Raw genomic sequence first — 24874 nt, 5'->3', positions numbered from 1 at the left:
CTTTTTTTTTTTTTTTTGAGATTTTATTTTTAAGTAATCTCTTCACCTGATGTGGGACTCGAACTTACAACCCCAAGATCAAGAGTCACATGCTCTACCAACTCAGCCAGTCAAATCGCCCCTTCAACCCTGATTTCTAATACTGAAAATTCGTATCAATTCTCATCATTCATTGTAATCTTTCCAACCACTTCTTTCCACCAATCTTATTCCAGCCTTTCTCCTGATTCCCATCTGCTATGGCTGGTTACAGAGGTTAAGACATCTAAGAGCTGAGTGCTTCCAGATACTTTGTCAAACACTGCCCTAAAGTCTACCTGAAATGCCTCATTACCATGTGCACAATGTCTACCTTATAGCAATATAATAACATGTGAAAACCAGGATTTGCTGCATCCTTTAAGAAATCTTAGGAGCACCTGCCTGGCTCAGTTGGTAGAGCATCTGGCTCTTGATCCCGGTGTCAGGAGTTCAAGCCCCACGTTGGGTGTAGAGATTACTTAAATAAACAGAAACTTAAAAAAGTCTTCGGCAATCATTGGCTGAAGGCAGTTTTTAAAAAGATTTTATTTATTTATTTGAGAGAGAGTGAGAGCTAGAGAGCACACACAGAGGGAGAGGGAGAGGGAGAGAGAAGCAGACTCCCCCTGAGCAGGGAGCCTGACATGGGGCTCCATCCCAGGACCTTGAGATCAAGACCTGAGCTGAGATCAAGAGTCGGAGGCTCTACTATCACTTTTAATGCTGTTATTACCTGGAAGCAGTCGGGTGTTCAAAAGGGAGAACCAGGGGCGCCTGGGTGGCACAGCGGTTAAGCATCTGCCTTCGGCTCAGGGCGTGATCCCGGCGTTATGGGATCGAGCCCCACATCAGGCTCTTCTGCTATGAGCCTGCTTCTTCCTCTCCCACTCCCCCTGCTTGTGTTCCCTCTCTCGCTGGCTGTCTCTATCTCTGTCGAATAAATAAATAAAATCTTAAAAAAAAAAAAAAAGGGAGAACCAACAACAACCAAGAAGCCAAGAGGGACCCTGAAGAAGAATAAAAGATTAATGAGGAGCAAAGCCTTGTACCCTATCTGATCCTGGGTGGGACTCCTATTCATGCAGATGAAGAAATTCTGAGGGTTCTTCCCAATTCCCTCTTCCTCGTCTCACTTGTCCTGTGAAGTTGGAAGTAAGTTTAGTAAGTATTTCAAAGTCCTTTGCTGGACTGCGGACCGAGGCCATACCTCCACCTCTCAGGCTCGGCATGATCTTCCTGGTCTTCCCAAATGACACCAGCAATGGGTCTTAGGGTAACCTGGGTGGGTCCTGAAAATTCTGTAGGCAAATGTAGCTAAGCTTCAGGTGTCACTGGAAGCATTAATGAAACACACATGCACAGACAGAAGACAGAAGGAAACAGGAGAGGAAGCAGGGAGGGACAAGAGGAGAAATAAGATATTCACGGGGGGTTTAAAACTACAGAAATTCCGGGGCGCCTGGGTGGTGCAGTCGTTAAGCGTCTGCCTTTGGCTCAGGGCATGATCCCAGCGATCTGGGATCGAGCCCCACATCGGGCTTCTCCACTAGGAGCCTGCTTCTTCCTCTCCCACTTCCCCTGCTGTGTTCCCTCTCTCGCTGGCTGTCTTTCTCTGACAAATAAAGAAATAAAATCTTAAAAAAAAAAAAAACAACTACAGAAATTCCTTGAGGAACAGCTAAGACCCTGGACCACAGATGTCCAAGTCTGTTGCTGGGCACTACTGATATGTTAACATGATACAATTTAGCCATTGGAGTCAAGCTCTGTTATCCACATGAATGAAATGGAAAGTGATGTGTGTAGCACAAAGTTTATTTATATATGTACCCAAGAATGTATTCAAATCAAAAAACACAGGAAAGCTGGGTGGCCAAGTGATGATGTTATAAAGGAGAATCCATATAAGGGTTCAGTGTAGTCTGGGAGCCTGTTGTAATGTCTGTAATTTATTCTAAAATACTACTGTATCCTCAGTGTGATATTTTCCAAGGTAGCTTTAACTCTAAGAGAAGTCAGCGAACAAGGTGGCTGCCATCCAACGGGGCCATGCTCCAGCGGCAGCTCCGACATGCTCTTTTGCAATTCAACAGACTTTAATTAGCATACTGCATATCCAAAAAAAAAAATTTTTTTTAAGATTTTATTTTTAAGTAATCTCTACACCCAACATGGGGCTCGAACTCATAACCCCAAGATCAGGAGTCATATGCTATACTAACTGAGCCAAGTAAGTGCCCCCCCGCCAAAATGGGTTTTTATTGTGAAACTAGTGTCAATTGTCATGAGAGGCTGTCATAGGCAAAATGAAAGGTATTCAAAACTGGTCAGAATAGTTTACGTGACTAGGGTGTAAGAATCCACGAAGTCTTCAGGCCCTAAAGATAGTGGCTGAGGCCTGCTCCCGAGTGACCTGGTTCACTTGCCGATTTAGGAGGATTGCAAACTCCTAGGAATATGGCTGCTTCTACCTCAAGGAAACCTTTTACACGGGGTGTGGTCAGAACATCTGAAGGAGAGCTGGGAGTTCATCCAACTTACAGGACAGGACACCCCATCTGCTCGGGTGCCGGCTTTACTATTAGATGCAGACTGATGTGTTCTGGGTACGGCAGAATTCTAAACGGGCTCACATCCGACAGCAAGATTTAAAGGAGCAGCTCGCACAGCAGATCAGATCGGACACCTGATCTACCAAATGCAACAGGCTTGGGGACCCTGAGACGCTCCCAGTTGGGAGAGGGAGAAAGGCTCTTTTAGGAAATTGTTTCTGAAAAACTCTCTTGTAGGGAAACGTCTGTAAAAGTCGCAAGTTGTAAACGATGCTTCGGCTTAGCCCGAAGCTCTGTGCCTCCTGAGAGCTCAAAAAGAAGGAATGATGAGAGAGGACAGTGGCGATGGTGTTTATGGAGACAGAGGAGCCAACGAACCAACCACAGGCCACATCCAGCCGTCTACATAGGACACAAAGCGAAGACCAAGTCCCTGGTGCTTTGGAAAGGATTAGTAAAGACCTCTTCCACTAGAAGAGAGCAAATGTCAGGCTAGGTCTGAGGAAAGCTGCCCTTAGCGGGGTACAAACCCCACGTGGCCCACGGGGGTTTTCGAATCATATGTGCTCTCACCAGTGTCTGTGCACGACCTGTGTGCCAAGGAGCAGTCTCGGGGACACACGGTCATACTTAAGGGTTTCTCTTTGATTCAATGATCTTTTACCAGTTGCTGTAAAGTTCAACCGACCTTGTAAAACCTGAGCACTTGCAGGGAGCACCCTACTTTGTAATTGGAGGAACCTCACTAGGGCGCAACCCACCTGACAAGGGACTCAAATGCCATGTGGATTTTAGCGTCTGGGCCAGCTTCGCGGGGAGATGAATCATCTTTCAAATCTGAATGTTACCCAAGTTGAGGGAGTGGCAACAAACGTCTGCATACGAGATGTGCTGTGCGGTTCCTTACATAAGGAACTCCCCGAGCTCATCTATTTATTCACAGAACAATTATTTAAACAGAGGCCGAAAAACCGAAGCGCACGAGCTCACGAGCACTCCTCGAAGACGGAGCACGGCTGACGCCGACGGGCACGAGAAGTGGCTCTTCTCACTGTTCTGAAAAAAGTCACTTAACAGGACTTTGCAATACCGGGTTGAAATGACGCGGATAAAAGCAGGTTTAAAGCCACAGAATTTCCTAACACTGTCACAGAAGACAAGCCTGCCTGCCAACTGCGGCTCGTCCTGCACGCTGGGGACGGGGTGCGGGTGCCACGCCTGAGGGAGACACCCAGGCGGCCGAACGCGGGCCGGGGAGCTCTGGGCGGGCGTGCACATCGTCAGCCCGTCACTGCGGCAGATGTTCGTACCTGGTGTTTTACTTACGACTGCACGTGAAAGAAAGTTTGCGTGTGCTCCAGACTGTGCGAGCCTATCATTTAAAACCACGAGGTATTTTACACAAACATCACAGCAGGCTTTCCTCTGCAAAACGGATCCATCTGTTGAAGAGCTTTTAGTGCCTACTCCTCTGTTAGACCTTGTCTTTATGGGGTCCGGTCTCATAGCGCTGTCCTAGCCGCATCAGCCTCCGGGGACATTAGACTTCTTACTGAACCTTTCAGTGGCAGGGATCCCATTCAGAAGACCCTTTTCTCCAACCACCTCCTTCCGCTACCCTTCCTCTTGATCACCTCCCTTTTGCTTTAAATAGATAATGGGATGAATGTCTGTGTTACTTCTCTGATTGTAATAATGTATCTGCTATCCTAAGCTACATTTCTTTGGGGGCCATAGGGAGAAGGGCTATTACCTGAGTCCAATAAATGGAATAAGAATGGACTACTCGATAGTAACAAACCTGGGCTCCAATTGTTTTTTTTTTTCTTTCTAAAATAACAATACAATCTAAATATAAATCCATATATTTAACTGTAGCCAACAACAGAAATGGAATCTTACGACTGTAGCTATAAAAGCATAGGTATTTCTACTTGTTCACAATAGCTGAAATATTTAGGAGACTACACGAATGAAAAACAATCTGAGGAAGTAATGAGGCAGATTCGACATTTCAAATTCCAAATTCCATTGTTCTCCATGATGAAGTATCCAGGAGTGTGAGGTCTATCGCTATCCTACACACAATGATGGCTTAGCAGGAATTCATTTGGGATTCTTCAACACACTGTATATTCTACTCCATAATTCACACAGAAATAGAAACAAGTATAGTTTCCAACATTCTCCGTAGGTCTTCTTCACTATATTTTGGGGGTTCTCTACGAGTCATGACATTAAACTCCTAGAACACCTTGAGCAGAAAGACTTAAATTATTTCCAAGCAGGAAGCAGAGACAAGCACTAGAGAAAGAACACTTCAAACTTACACCCTGACACTCAAAACTCAACAAAAACCTTGCAAAACTCAGGATCTGGTCCTTAGAAATCTGAAGGTGAAGTAATAACAAACAATGGTATATTGATTTTGACTCCTCTGCATCAAAATCTTTGTAATTATTTTTATTCAATAAATCCAATAGTATGATGTTAATCCGGAAACTAAAGAAAAAGGACACAAGAATTTGAAGGGCTTAAATATATTTTTTATATTGATAGTCTGTGTCTTTCTACCCTAAAATACATTATTATTGATTACATACAGGACGAGGTGAGGTATTTGTAAAATATCTGGTAAAAAATAATTAATATACAGTATTCTACATGAGATGGACTCTTATGAACCTTTAGGTCTGCTGAAGTGTTCAACTGATCATCTAAATTAAACTGCCCTGAATGGACTTACAGTTGTTCCCTCAAACCATGTTAAAAAAGGAAGGATCTTACATTTTCCCAGAATTTGTGCAGAAAAGGGAAAGCACATTATTGGCAATTTCTATTTCTCACATCCAAAGTAATGCATTCACACAAAATCAGGACCTCCACGTTTAGCATAAAAAGGAAAAAAAAAATATCTTGGATTAGAGATATAATAATATCCCTGCATAAAGGTTAGGCTAATTCACCAACAGCAAAGAAATTCAAGTGGTCAACAGTCTTGAAAATGCTTTATTGAAATGTGTGACTTATGTGCAGAAGATGTGTTTGAAAAGACCACAGCTTGAAAACTGGTTTTTGAAACGTCTCAACAACCAATTGGAAAAAAAAAAAAAGAAAGAAAAAGAAAAAGAAAATCCCTACTGGACTTGACTTCTAGTATAACCAGAAGCCTGGTGTAAAATTTTCCTTTAAAACATTTTCCATCACAGAAACTAAAGAAAACAAAGCTATTATATTTGGAAATTGTTGGAGTCTGAAGTTTCAGAGGAGAAGCAACAGTTTTTAGACACGTGGGGTGACTTCTTTTTTGGTTACATTTGGACGAACATGGACTTCACAGTTCTCGGAAGAACACCGGAGGGTGTTCAAGTCCGTATGCTTGTCGTGTTGGAGGGACGGAGGAACACAGATGGGACAGGAAAAGGACGACAGGAGAAAGAGAGGAGACTTGAGAAAAGAGAACTGGAACAAGACATGATTAGGTTAAGTCTAGTTATAAATTTATCAGAAGCTGTGCGCACCTTTTTTAAAAGTCCTAAATTTACATTCCAAAAACTGCCCCCCAACCCCCAGACCCGCTGTCCCTGCCTTGGGAGCTACTGTGAAAGTCTATGCACAAAAACTGAAACAGGAAATAAAAAATATCCCGGCCCCTCCAAATCCCAAAACAAACCCCAAAAAGCTGTACATTTTTTTTTTACACATAGGATTAATAATATAGGCATATAGGTGGCATGATTCAATTAAAAGGCTTTACTTTTTATGCCAGAAAAAACCCAATAAATAAAAGGTGCTAAAGTTAGCATTAAGAATTTGGTTGTGATATACTGACAAAATCTGGGAAGGCAAATCCTCAAAGCTCCCCTGATCTGATCTGATCTGTCGCAGCAAACTATGAAGCAAGTACATAAATAACGCAAAATATGATTGCGAATGTGAGATTTTCAAAAACAAAGACAACATAATTCAGGTTAACTCGGTTGAACAGTGAATAAATGAAATTCATCTACACCTGAATAAAACATATTTAACAATTGAAAAAAACTTTTCAACAACCACAACAAGTAAGAACTTTGAACATGTATGAACAGGATGGGTTTTAGGGCACACGCAGGCCCTGCAGCGGATTCCGACAGTCGCTTTACTGGTGTGTCCTCTACAGTGGAGTTCAGAGAGACAGGCCGAGCTCCGCACAGGCAGGATGACTAACAGGGCGACAGGACAGCCACACGGGGCGGAGGCGATCCCTGGCTATGACCCCCAGCCTCGGCTGCAGAGCCAGCTTTGCGTGTAGGAGGCACACAAGAAAGGTGACCCGGGCAGACATTATTCAAAAGCTACTTCCGCCGCGTAACCATTGAATAATGCTCAGGAAAGCTTTGGGCTTTTTATGTTTGTTTAAGTTTTACTCCTTGTATTTAATTTTTTAAATAACAAGGTCACTAAAACTCATGCACGCTGCAAAAAACCTCATGCAGTAGTTAAGGTAAACCATCCAAGCAGTTTTTATTCATTAATATTCATAAATACACACAGCAGCTTCATTAGAGATTTCAATTTTCCTCTTCAGTTTGAATGTGGAGTATTAGGAGAGCCTTTGCATGTCACGGTACAGGAAGCAGAGATCACCCCTGCACTGCTACCTACATTACCTGCTAGAAGTAAAAATTAGTTAAGTGGAAATGATTATCATATATATTTTCTCTCTTCCTTTGAATGTACACAATGTAACAAGAGTGACAGACCTGAAATTACAATCACCAAACAAACCCAAGATAGTTGTTGTCCACTTTCATTGGCAAATACAGCACAGAGGACATTGTCTGCGAATTGGGATGTCATCAAAGAGGAGGTGGCGGAGGCTCATTTCCTTTATTACTCTCTTTTAAATTTAGGTTTTCTAAAGCAACATCTAAAGGCATAATATCTACACAGCCCATAGCACCAAAATCTGCCATCTCCCCCCGTTCATCCTCGTCGGAGGACGAGCTCTCTTCGCGCACTAAAGTGGACAGAAGGAGCTCTTGGACGAACAGGCTGCGGTCTGCGCGCTCGCTTTCCATGGACTGGCGCTCTGTTTCAGACATTTTAGGATCGTTCAACCTGTGTGAGTTAAAAAGAAAAGATCTTATTGGTAAAATGGCAACGAACGATGGCAGGGTCAACGTGGATGATGTCCGAGCCCGAGCTAGCTTCAGAGTGGGCAAAACTCAGACTCCAAAACCTACTGTTGCAACTCTTGGCTCTCAGTTGTCACCTTCATTATGCTGCGCTGAGCTCCCCACACCTGCGGCGACACTGTCACCCTCAGGTGCAAATCTAGGCTTAATTAGATTCAGTGGGGAAAAAAATATTCTTAGACTTCTCACACCCCCTCTGGGAAAAACGGTGGTGCACATTTTCCCGAGGAAAACAAATTTCCGATAGGTAATACGCTTGGGGAAGTAGTGATTTCCTAACCAGAATTTCACCTGTGGGCAGGAAAAACAGGGAAAGGAGCAACCCTGGTCACGAAAACTAGTGACTAGAATATTCAGCTGAAAGAATCCTAAAGGTTCTTCTGACTTTTCTATTATTTCCATCTAATTCTTCCTGAAGTGAAGATCTGTCCCGAAGCCTGAGAGGGCAAGAAAACACACACACACGGGCACCCACCCCCACCCCCCATTTCTCTTACGAACGACCGAGCAGCAGGCGGACTAAGAGCCCGGTATGCTCATCTGATGATACATGCACTGCCGAGACCTGCGTTATGCTGGGAACTAGGCTCGTCTGCACGGACACTGAACACACGCGAGAGCGGAATCCTTGTTACTAACCTGATTAATGACTTAAGCTGAATTCTGCTTAGTTTCAGTATTGATTTTATTTCTCTACATCTGTAGTGTCAGAGAAAGAAAGGGAAACAAGCTGGAGCCCTGAGGGCAGGAAAAATAACCAAACGGGGGAAAGATGGTGACCGTGCAAGGGCACCCAGGAGGCACGCACGGCAGGTGGCTCTCCCAGGGGAGGCGCACTTCAAGCCCAGGTTCTGCCAGGGACAGGTACCTGCATCGCGCTGTCGCACCCATGCTGAAAGGCGCAGGGGCATCCCAAAGTCACAACAGATACTGGGTCCTTACTATGGGTCAGGCTCTGTGCTAAGTGCTTTTTACAGGTGTTGTCTCTTAACTCCTATGAGTTAGGTCCTATTCTTAACGTTTTATAGGAAGAGGAACCTGAAGCAGAGATTAAGTGACATGCTCAAAACCTCACAGCTGTCAAGTTCAAAGCCACTGAATGATTAGATCTACGGCTCAGAAACAAACAAAAAGATCTAAATTTCAGAACGTAAAGAAGGCAAAAGGATCTGGAAGGTAACCGTAGAAAAGCCACTAAACCCACAGCGAGAGGCAATGACTGATGCTACACAGAAGGCTGCCGACAGTGAGCGAACCAGAGACATGGAGGCTGAGGTCCCCAACCCTTTGGGGGGCATGTAATTAAAATACCACTATTTGTTTTTTTAAGATTTTATCTTTAGGTAATCTCCACACCAATGTGGGGCTTCAATTCACAACCCCGAGATCAAGAGTCATACGCTCTACCAACAGACCCAGCTAGGCGCCCCACAACATTAGTTTCTATTTTTAGGAAATAACTGAGAAAATATTCACTCGAAAAAGGCAGATAAAATCTGGTACTAGGGCTAGATCCCCAAATGGGCCAAACTTCATTTGGGATCTGGAAATAACTGCAAAGCTTGTGAAGATCTTCAAACTGGAGTTAGCAAAACCAGCTGACTCCATTACCAAAGACTGAAATCTGACATAAGCCCTGAAACAATCACTTTCTAAAAGGACAACAGTTTTGGATCCCAAAGAAACTGGTGGGTTTCCCCACCATGAGTTCCAGGGCAACATGCACAAGAATGGTCCCTGGTCAAAGAAGCCAAAGACAAGGCTTGGGCCCTACAAACATCACGTAATGGCTACACGACCAGAGACCAGGCTTTTCCTTTGGAAACACCGCAGCCTTGAAGGTTCATAATGCATGTTAAGATAGTAAAGTTCTGAGAAGCCCAACAATAAACTACTTTTGTTACTTAGTTTTGCCCAAAATTATTCGTCAGGAAAAAAACTGAACATAGTAACTATCTATTTCCTTAGAATAATATATCAAGTTCCAGGGAACGTTTTTGGGAAATATTGCCTAATATAAATCATATGAGTCAAGAGCAAATGATACAATGAAAGATGGGGAAAGTGGTCTGCAAACTGCAAGGTTCTGTGCACCGAGCGGTATCGGATGACTGAAGTGGCTCTTCAGGAAGCTACGACCAGAATCCAAGGAAGGCAACTCAAAGGCTACCCACGCCATGCCCTGGGAGCTGGGTGTCTGGTGTAGAGTAACCACAGAGAGGAAAACCCCAAATCCAGCCCACTGAGTTTGGGGCTAAAAAAAGAATGGGTCAAGGATGGGAAGATGTCTTTTCCAAAGACATTCATTCTACCACAGCTCAGTGAACTCTCACGGAAACACACAGTTAGGTTTCCGGTTTGTGGTAAGCATCCGGCTCTGGCAAGCTGGTAGGTCCACACGGGTCAGGTTCCGTGGTAGGATCCACCTGTGGCTCAGTGATGGAGACTGAAGCAACACTTATGGTAATGACTCAGCACAGTTTCTGACTTTGCAGAGATAATCCAAAGGCAGACTGCCCCACCTGAAACTCCTCAGATCCATAACAAATGATCATCATGGGGACCACTCACTGGGCTTTTCTTCTATGCCAGATACTGCGCCAGGCCATACACGTCCTGAAACTGTCTCATCCTCAAAACAATTCTTTCTCGTAGGCCAAACTCAGGGGCTACTGATGATAAAACTGAGGTTAAGAGAAGTTAAGTGACTTGACTAAGGTCCAAACTAGTAAGTGGCAAACCTGGGCTCTAGACAGGGGTCTGCCAACATTTTTTGTTCTGCATCCACAACAGATTATTTACAACTACGCACACGTGCCACTGCACTAGCAGAGATATTAAAAAGTATGACGAAAATATACAGAGATAATACTGTCTTCCACTGCCAATTTGGGGATAACTGATACATTGTACTAATTTTCTCATTCACTTCACGGTTTGTACTTTATACTTCTTTCTGCTCCATTAAAGGTCCAGATCAGTCCAGGTTTATTACCTGCTGAGCCTAAGTCTACTCATCACTGCTTTTTCTAAAATCCTTTATATTCTTAGGAGTCACAAAAAATGCAGACCAGCTTGGGAGAAGAATATATTTGGTGGCTAATGATAGTTTTCTGAAGCAGGTAACTCTATTGCATCCAGTAAAACCATTTACTGTGTGTACTATTTTTTACACCATGGTGAACCGTTTATTACTTTTGTTTGTGGCAACTGTAAGAATTTAAATCCTGCTTCTTTGGAAATTCTAAGAAACTATTATGTTATGAAATCCTCTCTCATACCTTTTAATATTTCACAGCTAACTGAAATTGGCAATTAAAAAAAGGCAAGGTTAATTATGACAATAAATGGACCTAATATGTCCCCAAAATGTAATGATATGGGGTTTCAGTTTTCAGTTTTTTTTTAGGTTTCAGTTTTATGGGCAATATAGGAGAAAAAATATTCACATTAGGTAATTCGCTGTTGGAACGAGACCACCAGCATTTCTACTTTCTCTAAAATAATCATTATTTTTCATATTCTTGGGCAAATCCTGAATACGCAATTTTGATTAGATTTGGGAGTTTTAAGACTTTGATCAAAGGCCAAGTCTCCAAGAACATACATAAGGCACAAAAGAGAAAAGATCATTGCGGACTGTGTAGTGCTCAATAAGACATTACTCCTCAAAGCGGTATTGATAAATGAACTACCTTGTTAAAAGAAACTGGGAATTCTGGACAGTTTGCGGACTGCTTTCTGTGTTAGCTGTGTTGGTGGTTGCCGTGGATTGCGTGATTGTAGTGGTGACACTGCTCGTGTTCGTGCGCCGGGTGGCGTTGCGCGCCGTCTCCAGCTGCTGTCGCGCCGCCTGCGCGTGCTGCCGTTCCAGCTGCAGCTGCATCTGCAGCTGCTGTAACTGGGAGGCGGAAGGGCCGGAAGAATTAAGCTGTCCTCCTGCAGAACGTCTCACCCCTGATAACTGAGATAAGAGCTCTGCCAATGGAAACGAAGGCGATTAAGGTCTCCTTAAGACACCATGGAAAACAAAATGCTAAAGATCACTCTTCTAGAGGAACATTAGAAATGACTGACAACAGGCAGGTATCCGTGGCAACGTCAAGTTTCAGCTTGGAGCTCAATACCTTTTATTTTTATTTGTTTATTTTTAAAGTAATCTGTATATCCAGTGTAGGGCCTGAACTCATGACCTCAAGATCAAGAGCTGAACGCTCTATCAACTGAGTCAACCAGGTGCCCCAGGAGCTCAATACCTTTTATTTTATTTTATTATTTTAAAGGTTTTTTTTTTAAGTAATCTTTACATTCACCATGGGGCTTGAACGTATAATCCCAAGATCAAGAGCTGGACGCTCTACTGACGGAGCCAGCCAGGCGCCCCTCAGTATCTTTCAGAATGCCTCCTGGAGGTAGGAGCTGTTGTGCACCGGGAATGCAAATGCAATTAACCCACATACAATTATTTTCATTTTAATAAAACATAACAGACTGTTGCTTAATGGACTAACTGTTATACTTTCTCTTAGTATTTAGTAAATTAAAGTGGATCACCTGCTGGTCCAATCAGAATATACATCGTCTCAACACAAGCTCCATGAAAGCAGGGATCGAATCTACCATGTATGATACTCCCAGCTCTTAGAACAGTGCCCGACACGCAGGAGGCCTCTAACGTTTATTCAATGATTGAATGATGACCAGAATTATATCCAAGAGACCTGGACCATTTCTATCCGTGACCCTTTGCCCACTCACCTCTGCCTTCTTTCTCGTCCTTTCTGGTACTGATATTTGAGAGTACCAGAGTACCACTGGAGTGAGTACCACTGGCGATGCTCAGTAAGGCTGACTGTCTCCTGACTGTACGGCCTAGTTAGTGGCCTGTTACAATCCAGACTCTTTGTTTCAGTAAGGTTGTACTCATCAAGGGCAATGTGGACCTCTGTCCCTGAGTTCTCATCTAAGTCAGGTGCACAAATTGCCTTGCCCCGTTGAGCGGGGGCAGTGGGAGGGTTCTCCTAGCTTCATGGGATTGACGACTGCCTCACAGACATTCCCTGGCTGGCAAATGCTCTTCATCATTAAAACTCATTAACAAGGTACATTTCTGTTTTCTTCCTCACTCTTGTTTTATCCCAGGGATTCTTATACCATTCTTTCATAGAGTCCATCACTAAAATAAACGGACAGAAAAAACTGAATGGAGAGAATTTCTCACTTTTGAATTTTGCTTCTAGAAATTTAACTTTTAGAGCCTGCTACCAAAAACAGCAGGTAAATATTCTTTTTGAATGAAGACGTATTTTTTAAAATCCCGAAAACTCAGTTTACAGGGCTTATTGCATATCCGGATGCCCACAGCACACTCGGAATTAAGGTTTTCTATCTGTATGCCGTACATTTTTAAGACCATTTATGAGTGGACCTGTTCCTAATTGTTATCACAGATTTACACTTACCAGTGTTCCAGGGTGTTCGGCGAGGTGCATCACAACTTCCAGATATATATTGCACCACACGCACACATTTCAGAACTTGTACGGGCTTTCCAGGGTCTTACTACCTGTCTGTGCTTGGTGTGTCTTACGGTCCCAGGCTACTGTGATTTCTGCCCTTATATTTTGACTCCCAACCCCTCTGCTCTGTTGCTGGCTTCCCAGGGGGGCCATGTATTAGACCCAGTGGACCTGGCTATGAACTACATGTTCAAATTTTGTTTTTTTAAATAAGATTTTTCTAGGCTATTAAAACATGTACTTTTCAGTATGTTCCCTAAGAATATAGTTCTCAAATCAAGACCAAGAACAGAGAAACTCCTACTTGACTTTCTTCTATGAGAAGAGCTTAACTCTTTAGTCTTGTCAATTAGTCTTATTATCTGTGTGCTTGTGGACGTTGAACCACGGGATTCTGGCAGTCTTTCAACTCTGAAATCTTTTATCATTTTCTTGGGTTCCAACAGAAGCCACAAATAGAGAACCCAGAACCATTTCGTATTACCTTCTGCTCTAAGTACTTAAGGAAATGCCAGAATATTATAAACTACTTTATACGGTCTACTTTTACAATATTTATAAGATTTGGGGGAATTCTGTGAAGGAATACAGGAGCATGATGAGAGACTAAAGACACAAATCCCACCAAAAACTTTTAGAGCGCCGCCCCCTCCCTGGTCGTTTCCTTTATGATCAGGCAACTAACTTACCAGCTATAGGATCCATGGCTTCCCTATTGCTTGGAGAATATGAACTCTGAGAAGAAGAAAGTCCACCAGTAGAACTGCTAGTAAAGTGCATGTTTGATCTACGAGCACGAGGACCTCCTAATCCCCGGCCAGGGTGAAACATTCTACGTACGTGTCGAACACCACTCGATTCATCATAACTCCAAAGTTAAGAAAAGAACCCAAGTATTTCACAGAAAAAAAAATCACTTGAGCCCTTGCTAGATAGACACGCAGATTTCCTAAATTGTAAACATTTAAAAACAGCACATTTAATTTAGAATGCAAATGTCAGAACAATATCTATGAGCGCTATTAACTCAAAAAAAAAAAAAAGACTCTTAAATATAAAGCAATGAGTGAGTGTGTATATATTGTGTGTGTGTGTGTGTGTGTGTTTTCAAAGGGGAAAAAGGTTTTCCAGGTGGAAGAAACTTCTTCCTAGGGTCCAGCTACAATAACCAGAAGGGGTGAGAGGCACTGTCAGGTCGGACACCCAGGTGAGCCATCTCCTAGCCCTGACCTCAGCACTGAATCTCACGTACATCCATATTGAAGTAACCAGAACTGATAAGCATCAATGTTAGTACCTGAGGAGAGTGGTGCTAATCAAATCTCAATTATTATCGGTAATAAGAAAGGAACAGTAGGAATAATTTAAATTCAGGAATAAAAGACTCCTTTCGGTTATTAGTTTTGATCAGTCCTCAAGTTCTTTTTCAACACTGCTGCAAAACAGAAAACTAGAGTTGAATTTCTGTAGAAGTGGACACACAGAGTCATACCACATTTCTCAACAGGTCACATTGCCAGCAGCCTCCCCCATCTTCTGCAGCTGACTCAAACTAAAGGACGTCCCGAAGAGCACACGGCCGCCCAAACTCATGAAGACAATCTTGCATTTCCACGCTGGCCAGTGTGTGGGAAAAGCCAGCTCTCGTCGTAATAGAGACTTTTGTTTCAAAGCAGCACACAGAACATCTGTATCGTGCAGAACAACTTTCTGCTGGCTTCCCAGTCTTCAGCTGATGATCGTGGAGTCATTGAGGGACAGGCTGAGGGGCTCCAACAAGCCCTCAGGGGCCACCAGTATGTGCGCTGTCTCATCATGGTATTCAGGATCATGGCTCGGGTTCTACAGGAAGTGATGCTGCGATCATTTTATCTTGTCCTTTAAAAGCATCTGGGTGTAACAATTACACTTTAGGAAGAGTTCCATCAGAACAGTTGACAAGAAGAAAGTTCTGGTGCTTACAAGGCTTGGCGAGAAGCCACGCCCTCATGACAAACAATGTCACCACACAGCAGCACTTGAAGTACCTGAAAAATCAGTATATTTCCAGGATAACTGCAATGTCAACATTTGGTTTTACAGAACCTCATGGTAATATAGGAATCTCGAATGTAACATATGCCTTCTCTTATTCTTATATTTTGCGTAATTTAATCTTCTTCTGATAACCAGAGATTCTTACAAAAATTTCACAAAAATGGATGGAGATGATATGGGACAGTCTACTGAATGGACACCAATTTCACTAGAGGCCCTTGAACTTGCTGACAAAGTTCAGGATAAAATAAAAATATTCAGGATAACAGCTTGGCTTTCAGTTATTTGCCTAGCTTCTCCATGAAGACAGAGTGAAACAGGGATCAAGCATAACCCTCTGGGTATGTTATAAGATTCTTTTATGTAAAATGTGAAGTGACTCAAAGACGTAAGTATTCTTGGCCCATCTGGGTTTCCTTATTCTCTTTAAAAAACAACAAACCACACGCTTTCTTCATTATGCTTTCAGTGTCCGCAGCACTTAGCAGAGAGGAAAAGTGGTTTCCTTGATTGGCTCAGGTCTGGCTGACATTCTAATCTCTTAGGTTTGTTCCATGTCCTTATCTTTCCATTAGTTTTCTCATCTTCCCCTAACTCTGAGGGACCATATTTCCAATTAGAAAATTAGGAACCGTAAGCAAGGGATGGGAGCTGTGCAACGAGAAAACCATCAAACCAGTTTCTTCCTCAATAGGACTAAGGCTGAATTATGATTGTCGGGAGGCAATCAAAGGAATCAGAATGAAGTCTGGCAGAGAGAAAAGTTGTAATTAGCTCTTGAATTGCTTCGTACTGCAACGAACACTGAAACCTTTACATGAAAACAGACCCCTAAGTTAATAGGTGATAGTCATAGAAAAACAATTCAGAACTTGAAATAAGCACGGAGGGTACAAAATTAATTACTCTGGTGGGCCGCTCATGTCTTGGATTACAAGGAACATCACCAGCCACTGCTGAGAGACCGACTTGTGAAGGGGAAGCAGAAAGAAAAGCGGGAAGGACTCTGGAGCTGGACCTGACCTCATGCTGACCCACTCAGAGACTGGGCGGGGAATGGCGGTCTCTGGAGAAGGGGACTCCAAAGGGAAAGCAGCCCCAACATGCATCCTTGCTCATCATCCCACCGATTACAGGATAAGGCAACAGAGCACAAGAAGGGGAAGCAAATAAATGCGCCTTATATATACTTAGATTTTAATTTGGATTAGCATTTTCCTCTTTTGTATGAAAACTTATAACCCTGTTAAGCGGTCTTAAAAAAAATCTGACTGTAATGAAGTGAAGAGATGAGCAAGGCAACTTTCACTTAACGAGCACTGGTCACGGGACAGTCATGGCGTATAAAGAGAGAAATGAACTGCATCTCAACACTGAGTCACTTTCAGGAAAGGTCAAAAAAACTAAAATAATTTGGAGATTAGTTGTTCTCTCCGGGTATATTGTCCTTAAAAATAATCAAAATAACAAACATTACAAACAACTTGAACCCTTCTTGCCTCTTAAAAGGATATTAAATCTCTAGGGGCTCTGTGTTCAAGTGTCAGGTGAGCGGCGAAGTCATCCGTGACATGATTAGGGTCGCCTCCAGGTAACGCTGCACATATTGGACAAATCTGAAATGAAAGTAAAGAAAGCAGATTTAACAGATGAATACTGATCAAACATCTTGCTGGATGAATATTTTACTCCGACTGAGTTTCAACCAGGCCAAAGCACAGCAGAGATGGTGCGCTCGTCAAAAGCACCAGAGGCCTGCCCGTGACCTACCGCACATCCGCGCTGGTACCTCAACTAAAACAGACCACGTCAGAGTCAGACCCAACAGCTCTCAACGAACAGCTCAAACTTGAGCTCTGGCAAATCCTTTCAACAGCCTGGCCAATGCACCTGCATGGTCTAGCAAAATAGCTCCCCCCCAAAAATTTAAGATGTAAAAAAAAAAAAAAAAAAAAGATTTAAGATGTGCTCTTCAGAAGATGTGCTATTCAGTGCCCATTCCCATCTGACTCAGTCCGGTCTTGAATGGTAAAGACTGACACATCAACGTCCCCCAAGTAAGCTAGATTTGAGAGCCAATCTCCAAATATGACAGCAAAACTCTTATTAAAACACAACTATACAAACTCAAATATTAAGACAGCGTTTACTGATAACAGCAAATGCGCTCTATACAGTCATGAACAGGACTTCCAAGGGAAAATGGGGGTGGAACAAAACGCCAGGGAGTAGGAGACCAACTTCCCAGTACGCCTTAGGGCAAGGGCCAGGACAAAGGAGGAAGAACACGGTGCGTACATAGGCAGCGCTCAGGGGAGACTTCATAGGTTGGGAATACTGTTTCTGAAACAGCAGTGTCAGGAAAGTGGCGAAATAGGGAGAAGAGGGGAAGGATTGAAAGAATGAGGCACTTTCAGAGGAAATGCCCTTTCTCTTCTAGAAATCCAAATGGGAAGATGATGGTCTAAGAGTGGTAGTAGCCAAGCCTTGGGGTATGAAGAACTTTAAACAGCAGAGCCAAGAAGACAGGCCTGACGCAAAGGAGCACAACCAGTGGAAGCCCCAGGAAATCACAGAGGTTTAGGCTTGTGTCTTTCGAGGGACGAAAGGGCTGAGGATGGGATATGTGATTCTTCCTGCCAGTACATGTGTTGTGTGGCTCAGTTCTTTCCCCTGGAGTAAAATTCAGGCACTCAGTTGACCTTGCTGCCTGCTCGTGGCAGAGGAGAAGATGAGAATGGCGCTGGAGACGGGGAGGCAGGGGCAAGGTGAGACTTGGAAGGCCCGCCCTGGGCCACAGAGGGGAAAACAAACTGATTCCCAGAGCCTAAGCCAACACACATCCCCACCCTCTGGTGACTAGAAAGCAGGAGTCCCCTGAGAGTCTGACTCGGATTTGATCCCAGTTCCTCTTACGCCCAGTCCGCTGTCCTGATTCTCTCCGCCTCAGGAGTCTGAGTAGCAGCCTCAAGAAAACCTACAGACGCTCATGAGGATAACATTTAGGCAGGACAGTGTGCGAAAGAAGCAGGGAGGGGGTCACACAGGGATGTGCCTGCGAGAGAAACGAAGAAAGAAAGTAGATAGACATGTGCGTGCCTTTCTTAGAAGATGCCAGAAAGGTGGTCAGACATTCTGTCCTCTGTCAGAGAGAAAAGCAATTGTATCTGTTCATAAGTTCACCAATTCTCAAGTCTTGCCTAGGAATTTAGGTTTTACTGTCGGTATCATTCCTGTGCTGCAACATTGCAAGGCGGCGTCTGGTACACTTATTTCTTGCGTGTTTCTGTCTTGCCTGGCCAGACGGTCGACAGTTTTTGAGAAATGCAGGACAGCGTGATTTGTTTCTTGTTTGGGAACTGTGACCAGACTTGCTGACAGCAAAAAGACCGACAGGTCTGGAGAAGCAGAAACAACCACCAGTTATTTAAAAATCGAACAAACAAGCCAGGTTAGGTATCTTTGAGACTGTTCCGCAACACTAACAGGTACTGGGCTACGGTGTTATTACAATACCACTGACTGCAAGTACGAGACCTTTATCCAAAGAAAAAATAACCATTAAGAGGAAAAGGCACCTTCCTTCTCAAATATTCCCTTTAGGCTGACCTTTGGATAAAATCTATGTACAACTTGAACTCCACAAAGAGAGCTGTAGAAGTTTCGGTACTTTGAGGACACATGTAAATGTTCTTAGAGGAGAAAAGTCTCCTTGAGGATTTGCATTCCTGGAAGGAAGACAGCATGGGGAAGTACAGATACCAAATGTACTAAGAATGCCCTAACAGGACTGACAGTCTCCTACAAACCAGAAAAGCACCTCTGAGATGGGGATGTGGAATACTGTTTAGTTTTGAGTGTGTCTTTACTTCCACATGATGATACCTAAGACCTTTTATAAGACAGGAAAATTCCACACAAAGGATAAGCTATTAACTCTAAAATTATGAGTTTGTCAACATTAATATTTATCGTACTTCCACTGCCACATGATATAGTAACATCTATTACTTGAACAAGAAAATTCCATGTAACACATTAGCTTAACATATGACAACTTGCCAACATTCAGGCACATTGAATTGGCATAACTTGGTGCTTCCTGAAATTGGCTGAGTATATAATTCATCTGGAGCATTTGTTAAAAATATAGTTTCCTAGGCCCATGCCTGGAAACTGATTTTAGGAGATCTGAAAATCTGTTTTTGACAAGGGTTCCAATTATCTTATAATTAGATAAATTTGGCAAATACAGCTTGAATATACAATGGTATTGAAAAATAAGAAATATTTACCCTGTGGAATGAAACACGAAATGTTGTTTTACTTACTATCCCCTTGCTCAAATTTTTATGACAAATGTCTTTGCTATTTATTTGCAGTCTTGTCTTTGCTGCTGTGCGAGTCTTCCTCTTCTGCTTCATCTCACTACTGAAGCTCACCATCAGTCCTGCTTTTCATCTGCAGCCCTCTGGAAGCCTCTATCAATGTACCGAGATGAAATCCCATGCCAAAAACAGAATGGAGTTTCCAATTTTCCACGTGGCCCCAGTGCATGACTGCCAGCAAGCAACCAGTCAGCGTGGATTCTTTTCTTTTTTTTAAGATTTATATATTTATTTGAGAGAGAAAGAGTGGGCACATGAGCAGGGGGTAGGGCAGAGGGAGAGAGAAACTGAAGCGGACTCCGTGCTGAGGTGGAGCCTGATGTGGGGCTCCGTCTTCTGACCTGAGCTGAAACCAAGAGTTGGCTGCTTAGCCGACTGCGTCACCCAGGCGCCCCAGTCAGTGTGGATTCTTACCACAGGTGGTCACCCATGTCTACACCATACCTTCTGCAGTCATTATTTCACGTACGCCAGGTCAGTACTACATTTATACAACATTTTTCCCTGTGACAGGTTCTGTACATAAAAGTCATCTAAAATCAGCATGCTCGGTTTTTGTTTTTAAACGAGAACTCCACACGTTCTTCCCATGCAATCACCAACCGGTCTAAAGCAAGGTCACACCCCCTGCAGCCGGGGCATCCTCTCTCCCGCTACCGTGTAGCGCCTCAAGAACGACAGAGGACGGAAGTTCTCCTGATGTGGTGAGCTCTTCTCCTTTCCTCGGGGGACGGGTTTCATAGCAAGTTTCTTGCCCACTCTGTTCACTGCTACAGAGAAATGCACTTAAAAAAACTGCCCACCTGCCCCACGCCTCACGTGGCTTCCCCCGTAGCTGGACCGCAGCACTAGAGAGATGGCTCTCACCAGTCAGCGCGTGCCGATGACGAGCTAGACTGGTTCTTTACCATGAGGCTGACCCACTCGGAAGCATCATCCTCCCAGGCCACTTGAAACTGCCCTTGAACTCAGATTCTGGGATACTGCGTTTCTTGTTAATGGCAAGCACTTTAAGAGAAATAACTGCCTTGCCAACTAGTATTTCTCGACTAGGTTTCTGGATCACAAACTTGATAAACTCATGTATTTCTTTCATCTGACTAACTTTACATCCATGAGAAATATTTTCTTTTGAGTACTGGTTCAAAAGCTGTGCTCTCCCTATATCGTCATCTATGGTTATTTTCTGGTAACCCCAAATGTTTGATGCACCATTTCTATGGCAGCCGTGATCTGGTTATGGCAGCACAGCTTCTCTGTAATTTCTGTTTTGGGCCCTTTTGAGGATTCATTTTCATCCATACAATCATTCTGAATAGGTTCGTCCTGTCTCAAAAGAACTACAGAATCACTCATGCTCTACCATCCTTCCATTCCCAAATAACAGCCTACGAGGCACGATGATGGAGAAAGTAATGCTATTCCTTTGTACCAATGCCAAGCCTTCTCTTTACTGTCTACCCAACCAAGTGGACAAATGTTCTGGTTTTAACGGTTCTCTATTATCTGGTCTTACTCAGCTGATTCCATTTTATTTCCCACAACATTCACTGACTTACCATAACTTCCACTTCCTACATTTCTTTCTCAAAACCACATCTTCGTCCGTGTTGTCTCTTTCCTCTGAATAATGCCTCTCTTTCCCATTCTGTCCACTTTTTGAAATCATACCCATTTTTCAAGGCCTACGTAAAGTCACAATGCCCTCCGACTCCTTGTGCGTTATTCTCCAGTTGCATCAGATAATCTAGGGTGGTCTTCAGATGTGCCATAAAGTCTTGTGTGGGTTGAGGCCATGTTTTAAAGTTGGTATGGTAACAGCCATTGTGCCTTACTTACTCCAAGAATTTAGGGACTTCAGAAAGCAATAATTCACACTTCACATATTAAATGTAATGCTCTTGGTTAATACTTGGAGAGACATATTCAGTCATGAACACTTATCTTGAGAAAGGCCAGTAAATATCTTCCTTTCCAAGCTGTCCTTTATAACTGACCTAGGAATGATCTAGAACAGACTTTCTTCTGACATTATTCTTCTGAGGGCAAAGAAATAGGGCTAAAGTAAATGTGTTCCTCTCACCCTTTTCCCATGTTAACAACTAACAACTCAGTTAATTTCTCTCAGGCACCTATGCTTGTTCTCACATAACACCCTTCTACAGCCCCCATTTTCCTGTTTCTTTGCTTTTTGTCCAGTCATCACTTGAACTTTCCTTCTCCTTTTTCCCGTTCCTTGTTCCTTTTCTCTACTACAGCTATGGGTCAAGTTGTGAAGTTAGTCATGGTTGAAAAGATGAAAGGTACTGCTCTTGTATCTGAGGAGTTACGGGTTCTGGAGCAAAATTAAGATGTAGTGAAGTCTGGGTGCTCAGTTAAGCGTTTGACTCTTGATTTCACCTCAGGTCGTGACCTCAGGGTCATGAGACTGAGCCTTGCATAGGGCTCCATGATCAGCGCGGAGTCCGCTTGAGATTCTCTCTCCTTTCCCTCTGCCCCTCCCCCTTCCCGTGCTCTCTAAGTAAATAATAAATAAATCTTAAAAGCAAAAAAAAAAAAAAAATGTAGTGAAGAATCACTGCCACAGCTCTACTGTCTTCGTAAAAGCTGTTTACTTATTCATCCTTATGCAAGTCTGCCCCCCTGCCACACACACACACACACACACTCATAAGCACAAGAAAGATAAAAACACAACTTCAAGTCAAATCATTCTCCTCTGTTGTTTAATACCATACTAGCTTTCTAATACTAGGTTACACAGGCTTTCCCTAAGCAGCTTGAAACTCTGGTTTCAAGCTAGGCGTCCAAAGGGCATTGACAAAAATAGCTTCTTTTTAAGTTGGGGTCTTCTTTATGTTACATGTGTAGGCTCTATAAATTTAATGAAAACATGTAAGCAAAGCCTCGTGAGTGTCATTTAAGATACAGGCACCTTCCAAACTACAATAAGCACAATTCTTCTTGTGCCACTCTTTACAAATGCATGCATTTGTAAAGGAGCTATTCTATGAAGTCCAGGTGGCCATAAAGTTAATTGAGTTCTCACTCGTTAAATTTGTTATATTGTATAATTTTGTTACTATGGACTATCTAATTCATTAAGTATTTACTAAGTACCAAAGTCAGTGTTCATTTAATAGCCTGGGTTATAAAATCATCAAGAAATGAAGATAGTGAAATGACCAAGAAGTGAACAATGGTAAACCTGCCACCATTCAAGTTCTTATGAATTTCATCTCCTCTTAAAAACTGGGATGTATTTCTCATTATTTATTCAAACTGGGTTACAATTCATGTCTCTTCTTTCGAAGGGCTCTTAAACTCAGTTGTTTTTTTTTTAAGATTTTATTTATTTATTTGAGAGAGAGAGATTGAGAGCAAGACCACGAGCCAGGAGATAGAGGGAAAGGGAGAAGCAGGCTCCCCACTGAGCAGGGAGCCCAAAGCGGGGCTCAATCCCAGGACCCTGGGATCATGACCTGAGCCGAAGGCAGACGCTTAACCCACTGAACCACCCAGGCACCCCTTAAACTCAGTTCTAGAAATATCTCAGGCTTGTTCTGTTAGGCAGACTTTTCTGATCACCTGCGATATAATGGGGTATTTTTTTAACGAGAGTTTCTTCTACTGAAAAGTGATGATCCAAAAAGAGCTATTAGAATGTAAAGCCAAGACACATAAAAAACCTTCACACGCACAGTATTTTAGTCCTTACAGTTTAAAAAAAAAAAAAAAGTCAACATTCTACTGAGCTAACTACTGCTGAGGCTAACTGGTAACTTCGGGTTTTTTATCTCCTGCCCAATTAAAAGTAGTACATCTTATAAAATCTGCAAATATAATAAATATAAGACTTAACGCTGGAGTTTTGCTTTGAGGACATAAACAAAGCAGTACTGGAAAATCTATGCCACATGGTCAATAAACTTCTTCTGCCTTCTAGAACTATCTAAGTTACAGCCATTTGCACCTTAGCCATCCACTATGAGAATACAGATATAGGTACTTTCTCAAGAGCTGAGTGAGCATACTGTTCGACTGGATTACAATCTAATTTTCTGTTGTTGCCATGGAACACTGAAACTAACTTATAATGAAGTATGAGTTACTTCATATTGAAATTATTTTTCTTCTCAGCTCCATTCTCCCCATTTTAATGCTTATGTTGGAGCTGTCACATGCTTCTGAAGAACAGCATATAGAACTTCAGGGAGTTTTTGTTACATACAAAAGTTTTAATTTTCCTTACATTTTTATATGTGATTTCAAAGTCCTAAATAACTAAGTTTGGGGAGGCGCCTGGGTGACTCAGTTGGCTAAGCATCTGCCTTCGGCTCAGGGCATGATCCCAGGGTCCTGGGATCGAGCCCCGCATTGGGCTCCCTGCTCAATGGAGGGCCTGCTTCTCCCTACTCTCTCTCTCACTGTTGCTCTATCTCAAATAAATAAATAAAATCTTTAGAAATAAGTAAGTTTGGGTTTAAAACATTTTATTTATTTATATTTTAAAGATCTTTAAGTAATCTCTACACCCAACGTGGGGCTCAAACCCACAACCCTGAGATCAAGAGTCGCACGCTCTACCACCTTAAATGTATTTCTTACACAGAAATTTGAATTATATGTGTATGCTGATGTCCTGGGAATTCACAAAACAAAAAAATATAATTTAGCAACAATAAGAAATAACTCAGAGCTGTCCTTTTTTTTTCCTTTTTCTAATCACATTCTTCTATTTTTTCAAAGATTTTTATTTATTAATTTGAGAGAGATAGAGAGAGAGAGCACAAGCAGGCGGGAGGGGTGCATGGAGAGGGAGAAGCAAGTTCCTCACTGAGCGCAGAGCCTGATGTGGGGCTCGCCTGAGCCGAAGGCAGACGCTTAACCAACTGAGCCACCCAGGCGCCCCAGAGCTGTCCTTTTTCTTTATCCTGCCCACAATTCACTCTAGATATAAAGCACCCATACTTACCTAGAAGAAAAATCCCATTGTAAGTGCCACTTTCTCCATCTACCCTGGGGTAAGCTATATATTTTACTTGTAGACTTTGAAAAAGAAAAGAAAATGGGAAGCTCTTACGGCTTAGTGGTGTCAAGAAGAACTTGAAAGCTGCAGGGGGACAGGGCCAGGGAGGCAGTGCTCTAAAAGCAAGCAACAATTTTTGGGAAGAATC

The 24874-nt window shown here is 42.8% G+C and overlaps 1 protein-coding gene across 3 annotated transcripts in view; it reads right to left on the bottom strand.

The window, feature by feature from the left end:
• Nucleotides 1-5564: 5564 nt before the first annotated feature.
• Nucleotides 5565-24874, bottom strand: part of KCMF1 (potassium channel modulatory factor 1) — a 70499-nt gene continuing 51189 nt past the window's right edge. For all 3 annotated transcript variants that reach the window (XM_045808810.2, XM_087863627.1, XM_087863628.1), the window contains exons 4-7: nt 16824-16925; nt 13962-14136; nt 11449-11731; nt 5565-7676 (exon numbers count right to left, since the gene is read on the bottom strand). In XM_045808810.2, coding sequence (XP_045664766.1) covers nt 7415-7676; nt 11449-11731; nt 13962-14136; nt 16824-16925 — 822 coding nt within the window. In that variant the 3' untranslated portion in view covers nt 5565-7414. The remainder of the gene's footprint in view (nt 7677-11448; nt 11732-13961; nt 14137-16823; nt 16926-24874) is intronic.

The sequence above is a fragment of the Ursus americanus genome, chromosome 7 (assembly GCF_024610735.1).
Source record: "Ursus americanus isolate L20-20 chromosome 7, mUrsAme1.1.p, whole genome shotgun sequence".
Classification (NCBI taxonomy): Eukaryota; Metazoa; Chordata; class Mammalia; order Carnivora; family Ursidae; genus Ursus; species Ursus americanus.
This window is presented reverse-complemented; position numbering and strand designations above follow the sequence as displayed.